Below are 25200 nucleotides of genomic sequence, written 5' to 3' on the forward strand. Positions count from 1 at the left end.
TTTTGTTAAATTACTTTAATTTCCACAACAAGATGGTTGAGATGTCAAAGGATTATATAAGGTAAGGTAGTTGTATTAGTGTTTATCTGGGACCTTTGTGAATAGGAACTAACCCTTTAAACTTAAAATAACATAACAAACCAATTTATACTAATATTAATGAAGAGGATCAAATTAAATAGATTACATGGATACAGATTAAAACATACAAAATAGCATCATTCTGTCTCCCAGGGCAAGCGGAAGAATAAATAAAGAATAAATTGTAAATACAAAGTCTCCGTCTTTATCACACACACACACACACACACACACAGAAACTTTACCCCCTTAATTGATATTGCATCCTGTGGGCAGGAGAGGGAGGAGATAGTGTGGGAGATAATCTCAGCCTGTCCAGCAGCCAGTGTTTCACCTGAAGACTCTCATCACTGTGTACTTAATATACTGTAAATCCCCAGCTTTGGTTCCTTCAGCTGTCACACATGTTTGTGTTAGAAATGTGACATTATGGCAGAAAAATAAAATTCAGAAGTAGCCTGAAGAGATAGGAGATGTTAAGGATATGACTACAGGAAATTGACTTCCAGCTCTCCCCATCAATTGGACCGTTTCCTGTCCCGATCTATAGAAGAAAGAAGGACACTACAAAATACTCATGGGATTTGTTGATACAAATAAAGAACTTATCACTCATCCTTCAACCGACACTACTTTGTACCTCAGATTCTGCAGGAGATATTGCCACAAGTTAAGTGGTAACGTGTTAATCTACTCCAGCACAGACAGAAATACACTTTTAGAGAGACAAGTAGTTAACAATGCTTATGATAGGAGGAGAATAATTACGTGCCACTCGCCTGGTCTGCCTCTCTGACAGAGACAGGGACACAGAGACGGCTATCATCTCGGATTCCTTCGTTGCAAAAGTGAAAGAACAGCAGACAGAGAAGAAGAAACAAGACGCGAGAGAGAGAAGCGGGAGGAAGAGCGAGAGGATGAAGGGTGAAAGACAGAGGCTGACTAAATGTAAGCGTGCAGGACAGAGAGGGGGGGGGATAGTTGGTGGGGATGAAGTGAGATGTGTGTCTCAGCGTGTCTGGAGGTGCAATATGTTTTCAGCTAAAAGCCTTGACTGGTGGTTGTGCACATGGTAACATGCTGTCTATTCGCCACACACACACACACACACACACACACACACACACACCCATTATGTCTGAGTGGGAAGGACACAAACACATTTACTGTGCACATTTTAGTGACCACAAGATCTGTACATGCACACCCACAACTGCTTGTATTATAGATGAATGCACATAATATTACACTGCAAATACAGGCGCAAACAGCGTACATGAGAAATATGACAAACTGATTAGTTGTGGACGGAGTCATTGCTGCTGCTAGTTTCTATTTTAGTTGGATCAGCGACGGCAAAAGAGAAAACGGTTGTGAAAGACAATCATTGCAGTGGATGCATATAAATAATTCTTTATTTTGTTATTAAAACCCTGCTACACTAATGTTTAACCATTAGTGTGAGGGGAAACGAAGTCAGGGTCTTCCCTGATTTATTTAGGGCAGGAGCAACATTCCAATTTGTTATGCTTTTGGTGCTGGTGTTCCCTCTGGCCGCGCTTCATTTTCTTCCTCTCTTTCACTCGCACTCTCCCTCTGCTTTGCTCTTCCTTTCTTCATCCCCAGCTTTTTTTTTTTATTCCCTCTCCCTCTTTTTGACTCCAGCTCCACACCATCTGTTCCATTGCCATTACCCTCATCTCCTCTTCCCACTCCACCTCTCTCATCATTTTTATTTGGGCCGACCTTCAGTTCTGCTCTTTTATCTCCCAATTTCCTCTCTCCTCTCCCTCCACCCTTCTTCTGCGACGGTACAACCTTGAAGAAAAATGGATTATAGATGGAGAGGGAGGGATGAATGAAGTTGAATGCCTTTGTGTTGAAAAGCTCTTGAACTCTTGAGTGAAATGCAAACACGTGCACTCCCTTCCATCCACTAACTCTCTTTCTGACCTACGCTTCTTTTCTCTTTTTGATCTAGTTGTTAAGCTGCGAGTTGTGAGACCGAAAGGATCCTCCAAGGGTGGAAGTACTTCCCTGGTGTGGTTACCAAGCGTTGAATACGTTGATATTGGGACGGTCAAATGATGATTTTCAAACGCCATTTTTATACCTCTGCCAGATTGTAAAAGCCCAACTCATAAGAAAGTAATGGTATCGAATTAGAAAATGAACTGTTATGTGTATATTGTCAACTACTATTTTGCCTTTACAGTCCGATTCTCCTTTTTTGTTTTTAGATAAACGTTTCAGTATTATTCCAACGTGCAGATCCACTCACCCAGGAATGGATCCAATTCTAGCTGACAGACGGCTTCACTGGCAGCAGTTCCCCGACGGGTTTCTAGTGACACATTACAAAACCACGAGGTCCATGTCACCCAGAAGGCGCAGTGATAGTTTTTAAAACATCTTGTAATCCAAACTAAACTACATAGTTCTGTGACACGCTTTGCTGGCTGTTCTCCCCAATTATTGTATCACCAGCTACCGGTGATGCACACATATAGTAAATATATATAACCAGCAGTAATGTTGTGTTATGCATCCATTATCATCTCCTGTCTGCTTGACACATGTATATGCATGTGTGTACGTTTGAGTCTCAGTATGTGTGTGTGTGTGTCTATTAATAGGGAGTGAGGTAAGCTGCTTGTCAGAGTCAGAGGCTGTAATGGTCAACGCTGCCCTCATGACCTACTTTGAACAAACCAGCACCCCACACACAAGGCCCCATCATGTGTGCGTGTGTGTGCCCATGTGTTAGTGTGTGTGTGTGTGTGTGTGTGTGTGTGTGTGTGTGTGTGTGTGTGAGAGAGAGAGAGTGATATTCAGATAAAGTACCATCTGCTGCACACATATCAGGTGTCCAGGCTTTGTAAACATCATGGTATAACAACACAGACCACGTGAGGACAGTCTCGTCACAGTGTGGCAGACACACGTCGTGTTGCACACCAAGGCCGCTCCTCCTCTCGCAATTTGACTTCATAGTATGAAACCTGAAGGCTTTAACTGGATGATAAACACATGGTACGCTGCTCGACTACAACAGGCATGAACGCCAGTTTATATGTTGTTGATCAGAGAAAGTAATTACAAAATTATCCTGGCTCTAAATAGTGATACTGAACACAGTTAACCCTCACACACACAGAACAATGTTCTTCCCCTGTAGGCATTTGCACACTTTAATATACTTAATGTGTCCTCATGTTGGATGCAACACATGACAGTGGTGTGTTTTTTTCCTCATCTTTCGTGCTATTATCTGATCAGCAACATGAACATGAACAAATGCAGCGCCAGTACGAACAGGAAGTAGTTTTACATTACAAGATCTCACTTGTTAAAAGGTTCAGAGAGGTCAAAAAGAAATCTCAGTAAACAAATTGGGAAAACAACACATTTAGAAATGTTGTAATTGTGTGTCATTGATGTTGTCACATTGGGTTGATAGAAGTCCTCTGTGATAACCTTTTCTAAAGCTATCAAATAAAGTGGAGTAAACAACACGATATTTCACAAAGAAATGTAGTGCAGTAGAAGTATTATGTAAAGAAAGTGCCTCAAACATGTACCTAAGTACTGTATATGAGTCAATGTAACTGGTTATAGTGCACCCATCTAAGAAAAACACTGACTGCTAAACTACACTAAATATATTTGTATCTAGTTTGTATCTTGGGAGAGAAATGCAAAAACAGAGCAGGTCTAAATTACCTTGCAAGCTTCTGTTTTGCAGAAACATTCACAGAAACATGGAACACACACCGTCTCACTTCTTTACCCAGAGAGAGTGTGTGTGTGTGGGTTAACTCACGTTAAATTAGGTTTGCTCTATATTTTAGGGGGTTAGCCTTGAAATATTGATGGGGAGGTGAAGTGTATGTGGGCCAGAGAGAAGGAGTTGCAGTTTTAATGTACTGTACTCTTTGCTGGGGGACAGAAGAGATCCAAACAGGGGCGAAAGATTGTGACAAGGCTTCAGTCTCTGTTTTCTCTCTTACTTCCTCTCTAATTGTCTTTCTTGTACGCACTGTTTTGGAGACAGAGGCACACCTCCACTCCAAAGTTTTCTCTTTGATCCTCCACACGGTCATCCGCCCTCTCCCTTGGAATTCAATACAGGAGGCAGTGAAGGGAGTTCATCTCAATGCTTTATACAACTTGTGTGATGCCAGGTAATTACGTTTTTTTCTCATAAGGACTCAACAGTGAGGCCTTTATCATCACGAGTCTCATTGTCATTGAGGGGAGTCGTAACTTTGGCACGTTGGAGATGGATTTCTTTTGCGAAGCAGCAGGAAATACATCGGACTACGGGAAATGGAAGCAAATGAGAAAATGGTTTTATTCATAATTTTTGACATTGTGATAAGACACACGAAAAGACACGTACAGCTTGCGCAACTTAAAAATGTCTTTTGACGCCATGGGGCCAAAATACCCATTTCGAATCAAGGCTTATAAACCAAAGATATTCAATTCATATCCAACTGAGGAATTCAGCAAATATTTTTGTCAACAAATCTGTTAACTGGCCGACACTGAATACCGTCCGCTGCTGTGGAAATACGCATGCTGAATCTATAAGAGAGCCAACATCTCAAACACCGGCTGGAATCACAAAACGGACCTGCTGAAATAAAGACATAGCCGTTCCAGAGGTCAGCCAAGAAGCGTCACATTACATGATGCTGCAGATACGGCATGAATCCGGCTTGTATTCATGTCACTACACGCCGACGACTTGCCATTTGATGCGGCTTTGGTGTGAAGTAACGTCTTTCTCCGCATCCTTAGTGGAAACATGCCTCGATGCACATTAAGTCATAAAAAAAAGAACTGTCAATGACAAATCACATCAGTCAATGGTTAAATCGATGATAGACCCAGGGGTGGGTGTATTCCTTTGAGAGCTCTCCCCCTTTCCTCCCCCATTCATCTTCTCTCAGCATCATTCTGTTGTTTCTATTCCTCTTCTTTCTTTCTTCTTGTTTCTATTCTTCACCCTTGCTGCTTTCAGCCTTCCACAATCACTTCAACAAGAGGTCTGTTTTTCTATAATTTACAGAAGAATACAGGCGACAGACAAGTCGTGGAGTTTATCAGCATTTCATCTGAATTTGGAACAACTAGGATTGAAGTACTGCCGTGGATTTGAACTTTCGGTCTCTTTCACCCACAATTCTCTGATCTGCATATTTCTTCAAAAAAAAACAGGAGGAGCACCGGGCATCGAAACAATTTCTTCCTGGCAGACAAGCACTTTTATGGGTCCACTACAACTCATTTTTCCACCATAGATTAACATCGGGTTAGAGATGCCGGCAAACCTTATGATAAACATATTTTAAAATTCTTCCCAGTATGAACCCATGAATCAATCTCATTTAAATCATTAAGTCCTAAAAGCTGTGAAATGTACTTATTTTTCTTTGTCCATTCATGTGGAGACAGGTTCAAAGGAGGAGCTGGCGGGGTTGCTCTATTTATCTAACTTTTTGGCTTCACGCGCTGCTGAGCAACTTTCATTATTGAAGAACAGAACCTCACCATCACTGTTTAAACATCCATGATTTCTTTATCTATAAATGATTTGTAATCCTCCTTGTTTCTTTTCTCTCATTCAACCATGCTTCTTTGTGCACCATCTAATCTTTCTCCAACTCCTCCGCATCCATGCTACTCTCTTTACTCTCTAAATCCCCGTTTTAAAATGTCCTCTTTCCTTCGGTCTCATCACTCAATCTCACAGCGACTCTCCATCCTTTATGTCTCTCACTTGTCTCTTTTCAGTCACTTGCTGCAGTCTGTGTGTGTGTGCATCCTGCAGCTCTGTCTGTGGCCTTGAGAGGTGAAAGACAATACTAGGAGCCCCTCCCTTGCTGTACTACCCCCCCCCCCACACACACACACACACATGCAGTACATGTGGAAGACCAAAACCCAGACGATAAAGCTACTCTCCTCCTGGACTTCGCTCTCTGCACCACTCGTACACTCACGGATACCGCAGAGATGCCTAACCCCCCCGCCCCCCACACCCCCCACCGGAAAGGCTCTAAATCAACTCATGTTTCCTCTAGGGTGCCGTATTCACCACTTACTATCACCCAGAGCCCAATATCGGGCACCGCCCACTCCCTTATCTTGAGATTAGCTGATGTATTTATTCCCAAAACCACATTTCTTTGTTGATTTCAATCAGGTAAAAATAGTTAGTTTTAACTTTTAAATGTATCAAGTCCCACATATTCATCCTTTGCGAGTTGAACTTTTTAATTGTGATCACTGTTTGTCTCTCTATTTTAATCTCAGTGTCAAACAGTGATCACAATTTGCTTAAATTATCCAAATAGTTACTGCAACTCTAACTTGCTTGTGTCTTATTAAGAAAATTGATACGGTATCTGTGACAGATGATGTACTGTTAATACAAATCGGCTATGGTTGAGTCAGTGGTGTCCATTAAAATGATTTTGATACGTTACCTACTTACAATTTAGCGGATCAATAATAGCAGAAATGTGAACACTTTTGATCTCGTAAAATTTGATACATGAATATTTTATTATAATTGTAATATATTAGTGTAAATGCTGCATCAAAAGTATTCACATGATGTAGAAGATATGGACAACACAAAACATCAATCTTCAGTGTGCATTATACGAATCTGAAAACCTACACATGGTCACAGCGTTCTCACCTAAAGGAGTCGCTCAGTGGACTGAGGGAGAGTTTCCTTGACAACCATGTGGAGGTTATAGAGTACATTGTATAGAGTATAAGACATTATGTGCTGTTTATTTTCTGCCTGGGGAAAATATATAGACCTGGTTTATTAAAATGTAGTGGTACAGGAACGGTTCCGTCAATGCTGAAGTAAAGGGATTCATCAGAAATCCTAGACAGACTTACCCTACCTATGTGTGCAAAATTCTACATAACTAATCCATATACAAATGCAAGGCAGATGAGAGATGCATTCAGAAGGATCTCACCAAACAAAGTTTGACTTGAGCCATAAAAACATTAAAAAACAGTTAAGAGATATGCAGTTAACACGACTGCCTGTTTCTAAAGGGGTCGCCAATGGGGAAGTGCTTTAAAAGTGCTTTCTAATATTCAGCAGAGGACGACTCCTCTGATTACAAAGATAAATCAAATATGATAAAAGTCTATGAGAAAATGCCGCTATTTAAAACTTGATTTCCAAGTTATATTATAAACATATGGTAAACATGAATTATATTTCAATTGGTAGTTTCACATCTTAAAAAAGAAGCAGTTAGACGGGAAGAGAAGGAATATTTGTGTCTGTGGGTCTCAGTCCCATGACGTTTTCTTATTCACTGGGGTGTGAATCTTTTAGTATCCCAAGATTTGTTTCACAATCGATTGTCCATTCAACACATTTCCTTATTGAAAATCAATTCTTGACTTGGAACAAACAGCGGCTGATGTCAGGATCTACTGCAGCCTGTGTTCTTATAGTGGCATTGTAGCACATTATGGCAGGAAAGGTACGCAAAATGTGTATAATGTAAAGTTTAATATTTCAAAACATTATATCAACCGATATACAAAACATTGACTGTAACTGACGAGGACCGAGGAAAGAAGAATAAACAAATGCACAAATAAGAGAAAGCCGAGTAAGTAAGAATCCCCACAGCACTGATTTAATCGGGGCGAAGACCCACCACATGAGGCCCATTAAGAGAATCATGTTTACAATATTTATTATTAATAATAAGATTTTATTTAGTTTTTTAATTTGCAGTTAGTCCTTCAAACTGGATCTCTGTGTTCTGATGCTGAACTACTGCATTATTCCCCTCTATAGAAATGCACAACTAAATACAATTTTGAATTATTTCTACTTTTATGTGATTTCTCAGGTTGCTCTTTGCTACTGGTAATCCTAATAAATCCTTGAAATGGAAACAACAAAGTTAAATCTGCTGATATGATTGATTCATTTGTTGATTATCTTCATAATCTGTTGTCTTTTATGGTTACTTTCATATGCATCACTTCTCAGAACAGGATTGCCACCTAGAGACAAAAACGCACACGCCCATGATGTCTGACACCGGGGTGATTCTGATTGCACACGCCTGCTATCCTCTAATGTCCACTGATTTTCCTCCCAGTGATTGACAGCTGACTTTCTCTGCGTCACGTAGCAAGTGTTTTATTGCCCAGCGGCCTGGCTTTCAGGCGGCTGAACATACTGTAAATTGCAACATGCAAGGGATGGTCTGGATTTCAAAGTCGAGCTTCACCAGGTACCAATTCATAGGCAAGTGTATTGCTACCTATAGGATACATGCATGGGAGCAAATCAATGCACAGCTATGACCGGGGACAACGGCAAAGGATCTGAAAAATGTTACCTCGCCGCCGGAAAGCCAGTTAACAACAACACAAACAAACCAATCAAGGAAGCGCTATACCAGCAAACTCCTAGTTAAAATGACTGCTTCTGCAAATCCAGATGCCTTATGGTGTCGACAACAACATGGATAACAGCTTCGGTTCCCTGAGAGAAGAAGAAAAGATGTAACACTTAAACTGACTAAAATAGGTTTTGCCGCTGCCGTACAGTTATGCACTATGGAGAAATAATTCATACAAAGCACAATAAAAAATGAACACATTGCATAACACAGTTTACACATGTGTAAGTCTGGATGAAGCTCATATCGTTAGACAAGGGTTTGTCTACTGATGATGTGAGAACGGAACAACAGATGATGACTGTGTAGGAGGTCTGTGTGTGTGTGTCTGTGTGTGTGAGATGCAGGGGTAGCTACAGTATCTAAAATGCAGCATGTGCATAATCCATCAATCTGCATGTGAGTGTGTGTGTGTAAATGTCTGTGTGTGTATTGTACTTGAACATGTGTAAAAATTGAGGCTCTTAAATCTGCCTTTAAATCTGTGTGTGTGTGTAGAATAGCAATGAAGAATATGATTGTATTCAGGGCTGGAGGGGTTTAGGGTTTTGTACACATGCATAGATGTGTGTGTGTGTTTAACCCTTTCGGCTAAATTGGAGGATTGGCTCTGATGGATGGATGAATCGAGGGAAAGATGTGAATGTTCAGCGGGCCACAGTAATTTGTAGCTTAAACATCTGGGTGGTTTGGATCGGAGGGTTAAAGCCCTGTTAGCCCCCTCTTCTCTGGAACATCTGTCTCATGTTGTCCACCTGGAGGCCAAGCCTCCGCTGTCAACCTCCACCCTGTCTCCTCTCTTCCTCACCAGGGCCCCTCTCATTCTCTCAGTCTTTAGGTACAATACTTTTTCTCTGTCGGCATTATCTCCGTCAGTGTCTCATCCCGTCTCTGGTGGATTCAGCGGATATGTCGTGTGACATGCTAAATGACAGCAACCATCAGTGAACGCACAAGAGTTATCCACGAACTGTTGTCTTTTCATCCAACATTATAAGTTCTTTGTATTACACTGAACTTTATGAGTGAACATGCGTGAACATTCATTATCATAAATGATGAAAAAAACAAAACATGATTTTAATCAATATGATCAATCAATATTGTTCAAAAGTAAGAACAAAAGATTCCCTTCCATCACATTAGAAAGCCTAGTTAACCTAGTTAATTGTCCAAAGCTTCTTCATCTGCTGCTAAGTTAATACACTGAACAAGTTGTGCATATGTAGAAATGTGTGCTTGTTGGAGTCCTCGAAGGCCTCGATTTGTTCTTATATTAAGTTATTCTTCATGATGACAACAAAACTATTGATCCGTCTCTGTTCCTCATGTTACCAGCTCTGGTGAGGTCCGACTATAAGCATGTCTTGAGAGTGAGGAAGTCACTCAAGTGCATTTCTCTCTCTTTATGTTACACAGGCACTGCTCCGGTGTGTGTGTGTCTCTCAGAGTGTGTGCTTGGTGCTTTATGTTCCTGGGGAAGGGGCAAGCTGATAACCACAGGTACAAGTTTCCTATTTTATTGAGCCAACCTTTGGTCATGCTTAACCCCGTACACCATAAAACAATAAGAAAACGCACACTGATACTCCCAAGGTCTTAAAAACAGCCCCAACACACACACGGACACCTTGAACTTTACGGGGTTTGTTAATCTGGGTGAGGGGGTAGTGGGAGGGGCCAATTGGGCGTGTGACCCTCGGACAGTAATCACCTGGTCTTTTACAGTCTGATTTACTTTTCATTTTTTACTTTCTATTTGCATCCAATAAACTTCAATTGAATCATGTAATATTCATGCTCTGAAATGTTTATCTGTCTACATCACATTACAGGTCATTTAGCACACAATTTTATCCAAAGCGACTTACATTACACTTTAAACCCATGGCTTTTCACATTTTGCCCGGGGAGCAATTAGGGGTTAGGTGTCTTGCTCAGGGACACTTCTACTTGAGATATGGGGCAGGCGGGACTCTAACCACCAACCTTGCGGTTCCCAGCACACCCGCTCTACCCCCTGCGCCACGACGACCCCAACTCTAGTCTACAAGTCTATTATAACAGTCCTTGAAAGGCTCCTAACTGATCCTGCGAAGAATGTCTGAATCAAGTTGTAGTTCAATGTATATTATTGCCGATACGTTTCATTCAAAAGTCCCCATCACATGAATACATTTTCTGGCTAACATGGATGTTTCATGGCTATCCATCCAATCGTTGTGGAGAAACTTCAGTTTGGAGACCACATAACATTGCTATCCTTAAATAAAAAGTAGTAAAGGTATAACTCACTAACTTTCTGCCATTTTAGTTTAATGTCAGTTGATCATATTTAACGGTTGACTAAACAATTGTCCAACCTGCTTTGCTTACATCTTTTATTCCACAAATGTCAGTCCACAAATAAGTGGCCTGAGCTGGTTGCTCTTGGCTGTGACCAGTATTCGGACATTAGGGAGTCAACGTTAAAGAAAGAGGTTCAACATTTCAGCTGCTGCTGCAAATTGGCATCAGGTCATTTCCACAAAATACAGAAAATAGATACAGTTACATGGCAGCCCATTAGCCGGTGACCAAAAGGTCTGGTGCTCCTCTTTCTATATACTTACACTGCACCGGTGAGCATCTGATATGCAGTAAAGGGCAGCTTTCGTGTTGATTTGAGAGCTTATCGAGTTTAGTCAGACGCACGTGCAAAAGGCTGTGGAGGTTTCAGTCTCTCACAGCTCCAGATCTCATTAAAGCCGGGCGGGAGGCTACTGCACTCGGCCCCGAATGGACGGGCTAATTGCACTTACCAGAGGGAAAAAACACGCTCTCACACACACATAAACACACACACACACATACACACGCACACGGGATAGATGCACTGCATATTATGGTGTTTGGACAAACAAATACACAAGAGAACCAACACGCATGCACACTGCACAAACATACGGGGATATAAGAGCAGAGGTGTGTGTGCGCTCAGACTCAGACACTATAAATATGTCAACAGGTTGTGCTCAATCTCAGCTGGTGCTCACTCCTGTAAGCAAAAATAATTGTTAGGCCGTTACCAGCCTCACTGTGTGTGTGTGTGTGTGTGTGTGTGTGTGTGTGTGTGTGTGTGTGAGGAACAGCATAGTTGGTTTGTAATATTAATTGTATAGATTCTTATTTGAGTTAGAGTCCTGGAGGGGGGTTGTAAATAATGAATTAGCTACTGTACCCCAGAGAAGAACCCTCGCCAACACACACACACACACACACACACACACACACACACACACACACACACACACACACACACACACACACACACACACACACACACACACACACACACACACACACACAGTTGCATATGTTTGATGAGATACTTAAGAGTATATATAAACAAACAATGGACATTTGTATGCAGCTGGATGACATGTTGCCTTGTGAGAGAACATAAAGCTACACATGCAAAGATACAAATAATGAATGTGCATAATACCAAACGGAGAAATAACAACCTCCAGAAGCATTTGGAACAAACAAGCTCCCAGCCAGAGCCTTGAGCTAACTGGTGATGTTGAAGCCCAAGAGGGCGGCTTGTAACTAGCAGAACAAACTACGGCCAACCCGCTGACGGAGATAATTGTGTTTAACTGAAGGGGAACTGGAGGTTCGGTGCAACACTTCCAAGACCTCGTCGGTCAGCGAGGTGTTCTCCGCTCTAACCGCCGTATGAGAGGCGGGCAGAGAGGCGGCCGCGAGTTAGCCAGCGGGGAGTGCTCACATGCACAAACACACAATAAAAGCACACTTGGGCGGTCAGGCTGTGTTAACAAGGCAAACTAACTTAGATAACACCCCACAAAAAGGGGAAGCCATTGGAGCACTCCAAAAGCAGAATCAGCTTTTCTAATTATATTTTATTTTGTCTTTGTTAACCATGAAACACAAAAATAATGTCAACCCTTACTTAGGCCTGTAAAAAAAGCTATTTTATTAGCTATCAATTTATCTCAGCACAGAATCTTTAACAGGCGTTAAGAGGTTGTGACAAGAGTTTATGATCAAAATCAAAGATTAGCATTTTTCTGTCTAAATTAAGTGTGACTTTTAATTAAACACCTCCGTATGGACTCCTCGTAAGGAGTCATTCAATTCAACGCTGCCTCTTTTCTATATTTCAGCCTGGCCTCTCTTCCTCCACCCATCCAGCAGTTCATACCCTTTCCCTCCTTTCTGCAGTTCTTCCTCCCCTCACCACACACACACACACACACACACACACACACACACACACACACACACACACTTTGCGTAGCAGAGGTGACAGGACAGGGTTTGGTGGAGGAGGAGGATCAAAGTCATCCTGTCGGTTTCCCATTGCCCTACTTCCCTCTACTGCACCGCTTCAACACATTACACCATGTGGGCCTTGTCCTGCATGTGTAGACACACAGTATATACATGCATGTGTCTATACGTAGCTGAAGAGCTATTGTGCGTGTGCTTGTGTGTGCGCGTGGCAGTTGTTCTGTCCCTAAGGGGAGCGTGCAGGGGGGTAAACAGCATGTCTGCATCAGGCTGCGGCCCCCATGACTGGAGTGGCAACTGGTGACTTTCAACTGAACGTGGCTGTGGTTTTTCACATAAATGGTACCAAGCAGTAAACATGAATGGTTATGCGTTTAAATTTAAATAAAGTTGAATTAAAGGCTTTTAGGATGACCCTGTCACTGCGAGTAATCACATCACATTCAGCTGAGGGGAACCTGTTAAACGTGCGTGGATCATCAATGTTGTCTGTGTGTTATCTGCACTGTGATGAAAATGAATAGCGGATTTGTACAAGAAGCCAAAGCTGAGCCCTGAGAAACAGCTAACATTGAATCTGCCTTCATAAAAGACCTGCTGGACTTTCTTTAGATTGAGTCCTGAAAAAAAAACACTGGAGATAAAACATAAAGCCACAGTTCATTTCTTGTGCCGACTGAATTTATTTATAAAGTGTCGATATCCAGAATCCTGGTTACAGTCTTAGATGTTCGCATGTCTCAATATTCCAGAATACACCTCTAAATCCAACATATCTTATTCATCATTTTTGCAATAGAGATGATCCGGCTTATCGTATTCTAAATGGGACACAATTTAGACATATTATAATTACATAATATGCCACTAGAACAATTCTGAATAAAACCAAGACAACGATGTGCATCTAAAAGAGGAGAGATGGCGACATGGATGAAAGGATGCAATATGTATCCAAACCATAAGACAAGTACATTTCTGAGCAAGTTTGTACAAACTGTATCTGATCTGTTCCCATATTCAGGATACAGAGAGATGTGTTGGAAGCTAGCTTGTTAAATGATGAATGCAGTGAGGGGAATATAGAAGACAAGGGGCATGCAAAGATACCAGCAAGAGTCCATTGATATGTTTGACCCACTGTGTCTTTCTCCTGGAACAATCAGTATTATCAGTAGTTGCAGAAAAGAATCAGTACGTCAGCTGATTAATGTATCGGCTTATCTATCATATACCTTCTCGTTTCCATGCACTCCTCTCCTCTGTCAACTGATGACATCATCCTTCCTCTCTCTAGTCCTCCTTCTTGTCCTTTTCTTAATTTCCCCTCTCCAGTCTAGTTTTGGCCTGCCTCTCTTCAGTTTATCCCCCATGGAGACGACCTGTAATGTCAGCTACAACTTCTGACAAGCCCTCTGCATCACTTCCCATTTTCCTCAGAACAAGGGGCACTCAGAGCTGCTGTACAGCAGGCAGGAGCCTCTCAGGCGGGTGGTTCAGGAGCACATTGAGGGTCTGTGGTGGATGTCTCCCTGGAGCCTCGGGGTCGGTGGGTGTGCTACACTCTCTCTCTCTCACACACACACACACACACACACACACACACACACACACACACACAGACACACACACACAGACACACACACACATCTCTCCGAAAGCTCAAGAACATATGTGTCATGAAATGAGTCTATTGCGAGTGCAAGCAGATCTAGAGGCCCGGCTCACCTGCCGGCCGGTGTGAGCGAGTGTCCAAGGTTGGAACCTATAGCATTTGTGAAATAAATTCAGAGTGACAGCCAGAGTCAAGGTTAGTCTCCCTGCAGTGCACTGGCTTTAAACTAGCACATCATTTTGTGGCCGTCAGATGGCAACCACATATCTTGCAGAGGCCAGGCTTTTAGTCAGAAATGGGGCACGGATCATTTTGCCGGCAACGCTTAAAAATCTGGGTGTCACAAAACTGACTCGTCAAACACAATGCAAGAAGAAGACGCTGAATCGTCTCTCCCTGGTTCTTGTTAGGGATTTAGGCAGAAGAGCACGCCAAGCAGTAGAAATGATAATATGTGTGATCATGACTAGTGTAGTTTGTGTGCTATTATATATTAGTTATTCTATTGCTTTTTGTATATATAAAAAATGTGTTAGATTCATATTGCAGATTTTAATCTAACATACATAATGTAATCATTGTACACATGACATCCAGCCACAATGTAAAGTGTAAAGTTAAAGCCTGGGGCAAGGATGCTTAAATGTTTGATGATGGATTTCTTTCATATTTTCTCCCCAATTAAGTTTTTTTTGCACGTATTTTCTCCTGTTAAGCCATTCATGAGCAGAGGATGTAAGAAAGCCTTGAGAGGCAACGGTCTTGATTTTGGTCCATTTAAACTGAGTTAAACATAATGGTTAAAATGTTATGAACTGTGATGATTTAAGATGTGTTAATTTTAAAGTGTATTCATTGGATGATTCCAATATCATACATGTTATATTATATTTACATAAAGAAGCTTTAGGTCAAAGGTGTATCATTGAATGTATTGTAATATTAAGTGAAAAGGGATTGATCAGGACAGTGACGGATTTCCGATTTGACCTTGAAGCCAAGGGAGAGAGTCGTAAAATCACGGTGACCAGCGTGGGAGGAGCTACGTTTGAATGTGCAGCCAATCACATGCCGCTGAAAAACAAGGACACAACCAGCGAGATCGGAAAAGACTCTGTACAAGAGGCAGGCAGACGCCGCCTGAGAACCGTAGTTGATGTTAATAATAGGCTGGTCCAGAGAGATTCTCAATTACGCAAAATATTATACCATTTCACTTTGTAATTGTATTGCTTCTGTTATTTATTAAATTATTTTTTTATTTTTAAACTCGAGCCAGTTGACTCTTTTTGATTTCTCGTCTCCTGGCGGGGACGGGGAAGAGAGCATTTCCTTTATTTGGAGGTTAGATCCCACATTCTGCGACATATTTTTATTTTGGTTTATTTCCTACTGAAAATCCTGTTATGCTCTGCTCTTCAGACGCTCAGGCTTTTTTTTATGCAACGAGCTCTTCAAAGTGCCAGTTCACTTGGACAACCACTGCTAAGTAGAGTGGAGCGGAGAAGAAGAAAAGCAAGGTGGCAGTTAGGAGCTCATAGATGTGATGTGCTACAGTAGCTGCTCCTGAACTGGACAGACCATGTGTATGTGGACCATCCGCTCTGTTGAAATTAGCTGCATACTCTAGTTGGATGCCTCGACAGCTTGCTGGTTGGGAAACCACCCACCTGACATTGACTCTCAGAGTCATATTCTGCCACAAGCTGTTTGGCTGAACCGAAGCAGCTCCTCGCTAATTGAGGAATAAGGCTGCAAGTTCTCTGCAATGGTTTAGTGGGCTTCCGGCAGTGGGAGAACAGTCAGAGAAGTTTTTTAAAGTTTCAAGAGCGCTTCAAACAGGTTTTCTAAAGTGCCATAGCAACAGAAAAAAGGTGTGAGTAGTTTTAACCGTGAAGGAATATCCCCCGTGGGGATAATGATTAACTCAAAAGCATGATGATATGCATTGTAATCGACTACTTTTTTCTTGTTAAATACAGAACAAATTTATTTACGATGAGATGCTTTGGATGCATCTGGCTGCAGAAGTGAAAATGTGGGCACACATTTTCCGCCTTCATCGTTGTTGTTGTTGTTGTGTTCCACACATATATGATGTGACGGTTTAGCTTTTGTCCCGAAAAAATACAAAATGTGAAGCACTCTGAGCCAAACAGAGGTCCGTTACACTCCTAAATAAAGAAGATATGTGGAAAAAAAATCTGGTTTTGTACAAGGAAAGGGATCATTTTCAAACCCAAAACGTTTCCCTCTTCCCTGATAGATCCATCTGGCCAGGCAACCCAATCATTACATACATTACTAACACCGCTTTACATTAGAGAATAAGTGTGGGCTACGCTGGCAGCCTGTTTCTTTGGATTGGAGTCTAATTGATCAGGAAGGCCCTTCACCTCTCAGCTGCTCTTAGTGTTGGCATTTGGACGCCTACAACCTTCTTTTGGGCTTCCATACGAGGTGTAGGGAACAGAGTGACCTTTTAATGCCAAGGCCTTATACACTGCCACCTGCTGTAGCCTCACACACACACACACACACACACACACACACACACACACACACACACACACACACACTGAGATCTGTTCCTCCACTTTCCCATGATGAAATCCTCAACAGCTCATATCATGCCACTTGATTTCCATTGATATATTTCAGAAGATTTGCTTTTGCCCCCAGCAATCCTCGAAGATCAACGTCAATTGTTGTGGCGTAACACCGGTATGAACGGTACGGGAGAAATTCATACCGTACGGAAAGCTTATACAAAGCATTAAAGCATCATGATTCATGATGCGCAGTTCGGTGGGTGACACAGTGATTTGTGACTAAAGGACTGCTCTCTGGATAGCCCGGCCGTTCCCAAACCCACATTCATGACACCGGCTATAGTCAGCGTGTGATGTCTCTTACTACCCGAATGCAACGAGGAAGCTAATCCAGTGTGACGGGTCCAGGGAAACTGCGTACACCGCCCAGCCCTACCCTGGATGTTCAAATAAATCCACTAGAAGGAACAAAAAGTATCAACATGTGCAGGGAGGGAGGCCGAACACACGGCCAGTCCGGCTTATAGGCCTTTACCAGCATTACAATCACAGTACAGCACCAGCCTTTGCTCTCTTTGAGACTTGAGAATCAGCACATTACAAAATCTGACAAATCAGGAATAATGCTTCATCCGAACACTGTTCTTGACACAGTAAAGTACACCGCTATTGTCCTCCAATCATTGAGTTTGTTGTGACTTATTCAGCAGCTGGCTAGTTGGCTGTCTAGCAAGCTAATTCCGTCATGCATGTCACGGACTGCAGTGTTTGCTGGTGGCGAACGCCGCCGCCATTTACGTCACCCGGAGCCAGAGTCCGCTAATGGCCGAACTCACTTGCTATCGCAATATAGACGGCAGACACGTCACAACACAGTATGCACTAAATTATTACAAACTGGACCCGAAATCCATCAACAACATGACTAGGTATGCAGGGACGTTAACTTCCACCGGGAACTTACCGTCGTCCTCCTTGCTGTGTGTGTTCTGGGGACTGTGGCGCATCCTCTCTCCTCGGCTCGGCGGGCTCAGGTCGGACGCTGCTCCCAAATCAGCTGCTAGCCATGTGGGCTCGCTCATCTCTGCCTCCTCCTCGCTGCTCAGTGAACCGTCATCCTGGCCGGGAAGGGAAGAGACAGGAACATTAGGTACACACTTCTCAATACTTATGTCCAGCATAACACTACCACAGTCATGCTTTTTCAATCCAACCATTGCAAATCATACTGACTCCGAAATGCCAAAAGTCCAATTGTCATTTTGCCCAAGGAACTTTTGAACTATTGAAAGAGGCTCATGAGAAAGGCATACAAGCACACTTGTGGATGAGTGTGTAAATGATAACGGACAAATTGTTTAAAAAAAACAAATTCACTATTCCTCACTAGTGGCCAAAATTATACAACATAGTCACCCACTACAAATAAATCTACATTGATGGAAGATACCCAAAGAAGGATTCCTAAATTACCATTTTTTTTCCTTTTCTAGGAGCTGATTTCTTCCTTAAAGCCATCTAAACTCAGATTACCCGCATTTTCCAGGAATGAAGCTGTTCTGAGCCACATTTAATCTTTCTTTTCCCTGCTTTGTCAGAGTCAGCATCCATGGGAGCTGGCATGACAGCTGCTTCGCTGGTTTAACCCCAAACATCAGAGGAAACAAGACACACGAGGCAGAGAACCAGCGGGCAGGCAAATCAAACATAACATGCAGCTCAGTGTGCAGCACCTGTGGGCCCCGCTGGTAGCAGGAACATCACAATGAGACGCTTTCCGCTCTGAGTGGTCATCCTTTACTGTCACTCACTTTTTTTATTTGAAAAAAAAAAAAAAATGAATAAATGCACCACTGTCTTTAGGAACTAGGATTTGTTTTGACAGTCTCGAGCTACCAAAAGCTGAGCAAAGCACTTAGTAAAGGTTGTGATCGGGATTGGGGGATTTTAGTAGTCATGAAATAGATTTAAAATAGAGTGTTAAGATCAGCTGGTGACTGACTGAAGGAAAGCAGAGTATATCTATATGTGAAGAAGTGGTAGAACTTCAGTACACAACTCTTATTTGGTGTTTAAACTGTACATTAAGTACAGTACATTTTTCGGGGGATTGACATGAGTTCAAGATCTGAATTAATTTCAGGTCTTCTCCAATACAGCATGTTCATTTTGTAAATTAAAGTCCCATTAAGAGCAGAACGGAGGAGAAAACAGGTTATTCTTTAGGGTGAGCCACATGTGACTGACAGGTTGCTGCCACAGCGGTTTGACTTTTGTCGGTAACTCTTTCAAAGTACTTTCTGGGTCATAAAAGTTCACCATTTTTACTAATAAAAAACAAAATGGAGAGAAAAGTTCTTTGAAAGGTATGACATTGTTGAACTGACATACAATAATTGCTTTTGGAAAATAAACAGAGGGATAAAAACACTACACTATGGTTCATTATGTTTAATTTGTATTTTAGTTATGTTTTAATCTCTCCTCTCTTATTTGTGCATTTGTGTAGAGTATGATCATAACTACCGCAAATAAGCTAGTCCCATGATTTTTTATGTTTTAACTAGACAAGAAAAAGTTCTTATCATTGTCCCTGAACACACCTCAAAACAAATAGACACTCCGTAACCTCCTTGTTCACAACATGAATCAACTACAAGAAAGCAGCGCGTTATCTTGAACTGTGACTTGAACCTGGAGCAGGAGTATATGGAAAGCACACACACACACACAGATACATAGACACACACACACACACACACACACACACACACGGAGACATACACACACCTCTAAAGCTGTTATCAGCATCTAAGGAGACTTGCACATTCAGTAATGAGGTCCTGAGTGCTTCAACCGCCTTTTATCACACACACACACACACACACACACACACACACACACACTCTTAAAGATTAACGAATGAGCAAACACCTTCATGACACTGGAGCTGCGGTAAAATGCTTTTCAGGATTGTTGCTTCTCTACAAATTCTCAAAATAAAAACACATAGTACAAGACCAGCTTACCACTTATTTGCAACATTTCTCCTGTAAAGAGACTAACGAGGTGGCACCTCCTTCAGATTTCGTTTCGCTTTCAGTGCGCGCCGAATCTCCGATGTGTACTTTTTTCTAGCAAACTGGCGCTGTATCGCAATCAGCACAGAGCATCGAGAAAGTTGCCAAAGAGAAAGAAAAGACCACTCTGTTTTTGACTGAACCCCAACACAGCGACAGCCATCAGCAATCAAAAGTCTATTGCTGACAGAGACTAACTGGGTGATGAGGTTGCACCATTGCTATTTGAGGTTTGAAGGGAAACGCAGTGTTTCCGATGGTAACGTCTCTGCCACCACTACAATAGATCACTAAAGTAAATTGTATCTTCTGCAATCTCAATGTACTTGTTGGCGTGAAAAAAGGAAATAAAGTAACCACACAGACCAGACACACACACACACACACATAAAAAAATGCAATATCTAAAAGAAAATTAGGAAATAAGTTATAATACAAAATCCATATATATATCTCGGAGAAGGCGAATGCAACAGTACTAGATCAATTCAATTTTTTAATAATCTTAAAAAAATATGCTATGTTTCATGAAAATGTATGAGAAGGGATTATTTTTTAAATAATAAAAGAATAAAAATAAAATATCTCAAAAACCAAATGAGATCTTTACCTTTTTGCCCGTGGAATTCAATAGATTAGCTTCATATTTAGTGGATGAGTTACAACAAACAGCTTAACCAGGTCATGTGATATGCTACTTCAGTACACCTTTCGAATAACATGACATTAAACATGCATGTGTGTGAATCACCCACGCAACATTTTGAGCCATAGAAAACACTTATATGTCAACACTAACCGCACCAATGAAGGCAATTAGCAATAAGAGTATCTCTGCTAATGTAGCACTGTGGATCATGGGAGCAGAGGTGTGCAGAGGCATCTGGAGGAGGGGGGGGGGGCATTAGGTTCATGGAGAGGTTAGGGGGTGGGTTGCTTATAATCTTTTCTCCTTAATAAGGCCAGCTTAAAAATAAGAACCTTTTTTTGGAGTTGCATGATTTTATCACATACTGTACATTGTTACCTTTTAAATGTTGCTGAGGTGGAAATGACGAGTAACTTTGATGATATGTCATGTACTTTCCCTTTTCACCTAATTAATAAAACAACAGAAAACCTTCATCCGTGCTTTTATTATTGTAACTGAACACAAAATAAAAAAAGGAACTACTGCCGGGGATTCCCTAACTTCTAAAGAGAAAATGACAGTTGTGTACATACAACTCTCCCTCCCTCCCTCTCTCTCCTGTAGTGAGTTCATGAGGCAGCACTGACCCATATCTTTCCATTAAAGAGGGTTGTCAGAGGAGGAGTTTCCCTGGATCCGTCACACTGGATTAGCTTCCTCGTTGCATTCGGGTAGTAAGAGACATCACACGCTGACAATAGCCGGTGTCATGAATGTGGGTTTGGGAACAGCCGAGTTATCCAGAGAGCAGTCCTTTAGTCACAAATCACTGTGTCACCCACCGAACTGCGCATCATGAATCATGATGCTTTAATGTTAACGTCAGCTGCAACTTCTAATGTGTTATTAGAATTCCTCAATTCAATTATTATATTCGCAGGAGGCAGAAAAAACTTCAACAGCTCCCAGTATGTGCACAAGAAACAAAGCTGCTGCAGGCAGTACGACTTCTAATACTCCCTCGCAGCTAAATGTAATTCCTGGACGCAAAAGTTTTGCAGAGGTCACATTGCTGGGCGTCTTACAAATATGTACGTTTGTGAGCGAGCTTGTGAAGTTACAGCTCGGCATGTTAATCAGCTTGGAGACTGTTCCGAGGCTGTTCATTCACCACACCCGAGCACATGAATCAACTCTGACAAATGATCAAATGAGACCTCATTTTAATTTAATTTTGCTTATTTTAATTATTTTTCTATTACTATCACCATCAGCTCACATTCAAGCAGGTAATTTTCAATTACCATATGATCTTGATGCCATAATCACTGGTAAGCCCTCATCTCTCATTCGTGTTACTGGAGGACCGAAGAACAGAAGATTCGTATTAGACGCGTGGGTGCTTTTTAATGGTAAATCTGTCTGACTTTCATAGACTCGTTGAAAACTAACTCTGAGAACTTATTCTCAGATAATTTGGTGTGGCCATAATCCAGCAGGATGCTTCATTTAAGCATAGTCTCTGGAAGTTGTTCTCTTTTAGGAAGGTCTTTGCAGATTTAAATTAAATTATAACACTCTGTTGGCAACATCTTGAATCTACCAGAAAATTGTGACAATAACTCAAGTGTAATATAACAATTATCAATAGCGAGAAAAATGTGCTCTATTAATCTACTTCTATAATCTATTTACCAGTGAAAGATAATATGTGTATTCCCCCCTGTGATTCAGAACCTTTCCGAAATCTAATGGGTACTTCCTCGGACCACGCTACACGGTGGGTTCACTCAGTGATTCTTCAGTTATCCTGCTGACACAAACACAAAACTGAATTTGCCAGTTGATTAAGATTGGCAGAAAATGTAATGGGATCTTCCTTCGGCTCGTGCTAAACCTTCCCATTAAGTGGTGTGTAAATCAGACCGGAGGTTAAGAATAATAGTAAAGTAAAAATCAGGAGGAAAGAACTTGCTTATTTCATCATCATTATGTTACAAGGCAGGGGGTTATGGTTAAAAATCACAAATAACCCCAAACCCTAAAAATCACAAATATAATATCTCTATAATCAATTAAACGCATAGACGCATAGGTTATGATAAATGGACTTCTGATCACTCAGAGTGCTTCAACCTCATACCCATTCTCCACTGGACAGATTAAGGTGTCTTCCCCAAAGACACATCGACATTGACTAGCCGGGGATCAAACAGTCAGTCCTTTACCTGAAGGACAACCCGCTCTAGCACTGAGGAATAGCCCCCCCCCACAGATTTAATCAACACGACCATACGGCTCATATTACTGTGAATTCCTTATTCCTTACGGTTTATGGGAACAAATTGCAATCCCCAATCCCGATCACAAGCGCTGTCTGTGATCACGGCCCACTCAGCCGAGGGTAGACACACGCTGATCCACTCGGTGTGTCATTACACTGTCCAATCAACAGTCACCATGAATATACTGTATAGTATAACAAGAAAAAAAGTTGTGGCCCGTGTAATTCTATAATTGCCATGTGACAATTGTAGAAGTGCACATATCCCTAATTGGAAATCATTGCTCTACATTATTCAGAACGAGAAGGCAGTTCAGCAGAGCAATACAAGTCTACACATCACTGTAAGGCAGCGCGTGTGTTTTGTGTCTGTAACGGAGTATAGAAGTACATTGATTGTTGTTTATGTTCCCGGAGCAGCCGGATCTGGTCCGATAGCCCTGCTAAGCTAATCCGATTAGCCACCGGACGGACGGAAGCAATCAGCTCTTTCCTTCTGTGCTCATCTTCGTTTTTTCCCCATTGACACCTGTACTTCTCCTCATTTCATCTGGAGTCACATCCTTCCTCCTTGTCTCCAAACTCCATTATTCCCTTTGTTCGACTACTACTTTTATCCTCTCCTCCCTTTTGCCAATTCATCCTCCCTCTGATGTCATCAACACATTGCCAGGAGGATTATTAGGAGAAGAGTAAAGAAGACACAAAACCTTTTGGTCAAACACACATTAAATAGAAGACTTTTCCAGACTTTCATTTTTATTTTACATGTTAGTCCGGCACCAAGGCATTATGTTTAAGTAACCGTTTTAAACACATGATACACTTTTTTTTCCTTCCTATTTACTCTCAAAAGTAATAAGCTCTCCACCTTGTTCCACCCTCTCTTTCAACTCCTGCCTCCCCACAGACGGAGCCACTGGAGAGCCATGAAGCCTCTTTGCCAATACAAATTACACACCGAGAGATGATGTTTTAATAGAGAAGCTGGGAGCAGCGGAGAATCACTGTAACGTAACAAATCAGCCAACCGTGATTATTGGGAATGCAGGGAAAATAAATTATGGAACAAAAGGTACAGAACTGATGATTCAATACAGAACAGGCTGTTTTCAGTTATCACTTAAATTAACTTAAAACTCAAGGGACTAAAAAAGTATTTTTTTAATATATTTTTTGGATTGATAATAAATGCTATAAAATGTAAGGAAAAATCACAATTCCTAAGAGCCTAGTGTGACTTTTTTTAACACACCACCAAAAATGTAATGTATTCAAATTGCAATTGAAAACAAACCGACAAACCGTTACTTTTCTCGCAATTCTTGTTGACTGAAGAAATCCATTCATTGGTTGGAGAAATAAATGGCGGATCACCTTGGACTCTTTGAGCTGCATTCATTTTTTGAAGAAAACATAGAAAATGAAAAATCATTTCATGCTAAATTTTTTCGACGCGACCGTGTAATTTCTACCAACACGCAACCTCACAAATAGGCTTTGGTGCTACTTTAGGAATCAAACTCTCATCTCAGTGCAGCAGTGCAAAACGAACATCATTAAATGAAAAAAATCAATTAAGGTGGGCGCACCCCCCCAAAATGAAGGAGATGGGGGTTGGTGTGGTTCTTACGCAGCTCAGCCTCTTTGTTCCCTTTGTTTTACAGGCAGTGGTGGTGCAGAGCCGGACCCCGAAGCCTCCCTATAGCAGTCACATTGGCATCCTCCGTCCTACCTACCTCCCCCCACCCATCACTCTCCCACACCACCCCACCTCCATATTTATCCCTTTTATTTCTGCCTCCCCCACCCCCCATGCCTTTACCCTGCCAACTACATCCCCGTCTTCTGCTGCCCTCTCCTCGCTCCATCATCAGCCTGCCACCTCTCCCCCCCACCCCCAAGTGCTCCCTCCTCTCAGCTCCTCCCCCACCAACGCCTTCTCCCCGCTCCACCCTGCCAGCTCCCTTGCTGCGGCAACTGTTAGATGTTTTTATTCTACGCCCCAAAGAAATGAGACCTGCTCCCTCCATCCGCCTTTCCTTGGCTCGCTCTCCCAGCTTTGCGATCATGTTTGTTGGTTTCCAGGGAAACGGATCTTGGTTGGATGTTCCTTATAATGATGTTGTTTGAATGAAATTCTGATTTCTTCAATAGATGGATAAAAATAAGACTGGGACCAAGGGT

At 41.8% G+C, this 25200-nt stretch overlaps 1 protein-coding gene across 6 annotated transcripts in view; it reads right to left on the minus strand.

Annotated features, from left to right (window-relative positions):
• Positions 1-25200, minus strand: part of nol4lb (nucleolar protein 4-like b) — a 96041-nt gene that overhangs the window by 24935 nt on the left and 45906 nt on the right. For all 6 annotated transcript variants that reach the window (XM_078090551.1, XM_040193237.2, XM_078090553.1 and 3 more), the window contains one exon: positions 17983-18136. In XM_078090551.1, coding sequence (XP_077946677.1) covers positions 17983-18136 — 154 coding nt within the window. The remainder of the gene's footprint in view (positions 1-17982; positions 18137-25200) is intronic.

Source organism: Gasterosteus aculeatus, chromosome 2 (assembly GCF_964276395.1).
Source record: "Gasterosteus aculeatus chromosome 2, fGasAcu3.hap1.1, whole genome shotgun sequence".
Lineage (NCBI taxonomy): Eukaryota > Metazoa > Chordata > Actinopteri > Perciformes > Gasterosteidae > Gasterosteus > Gasterosteus aculeatus.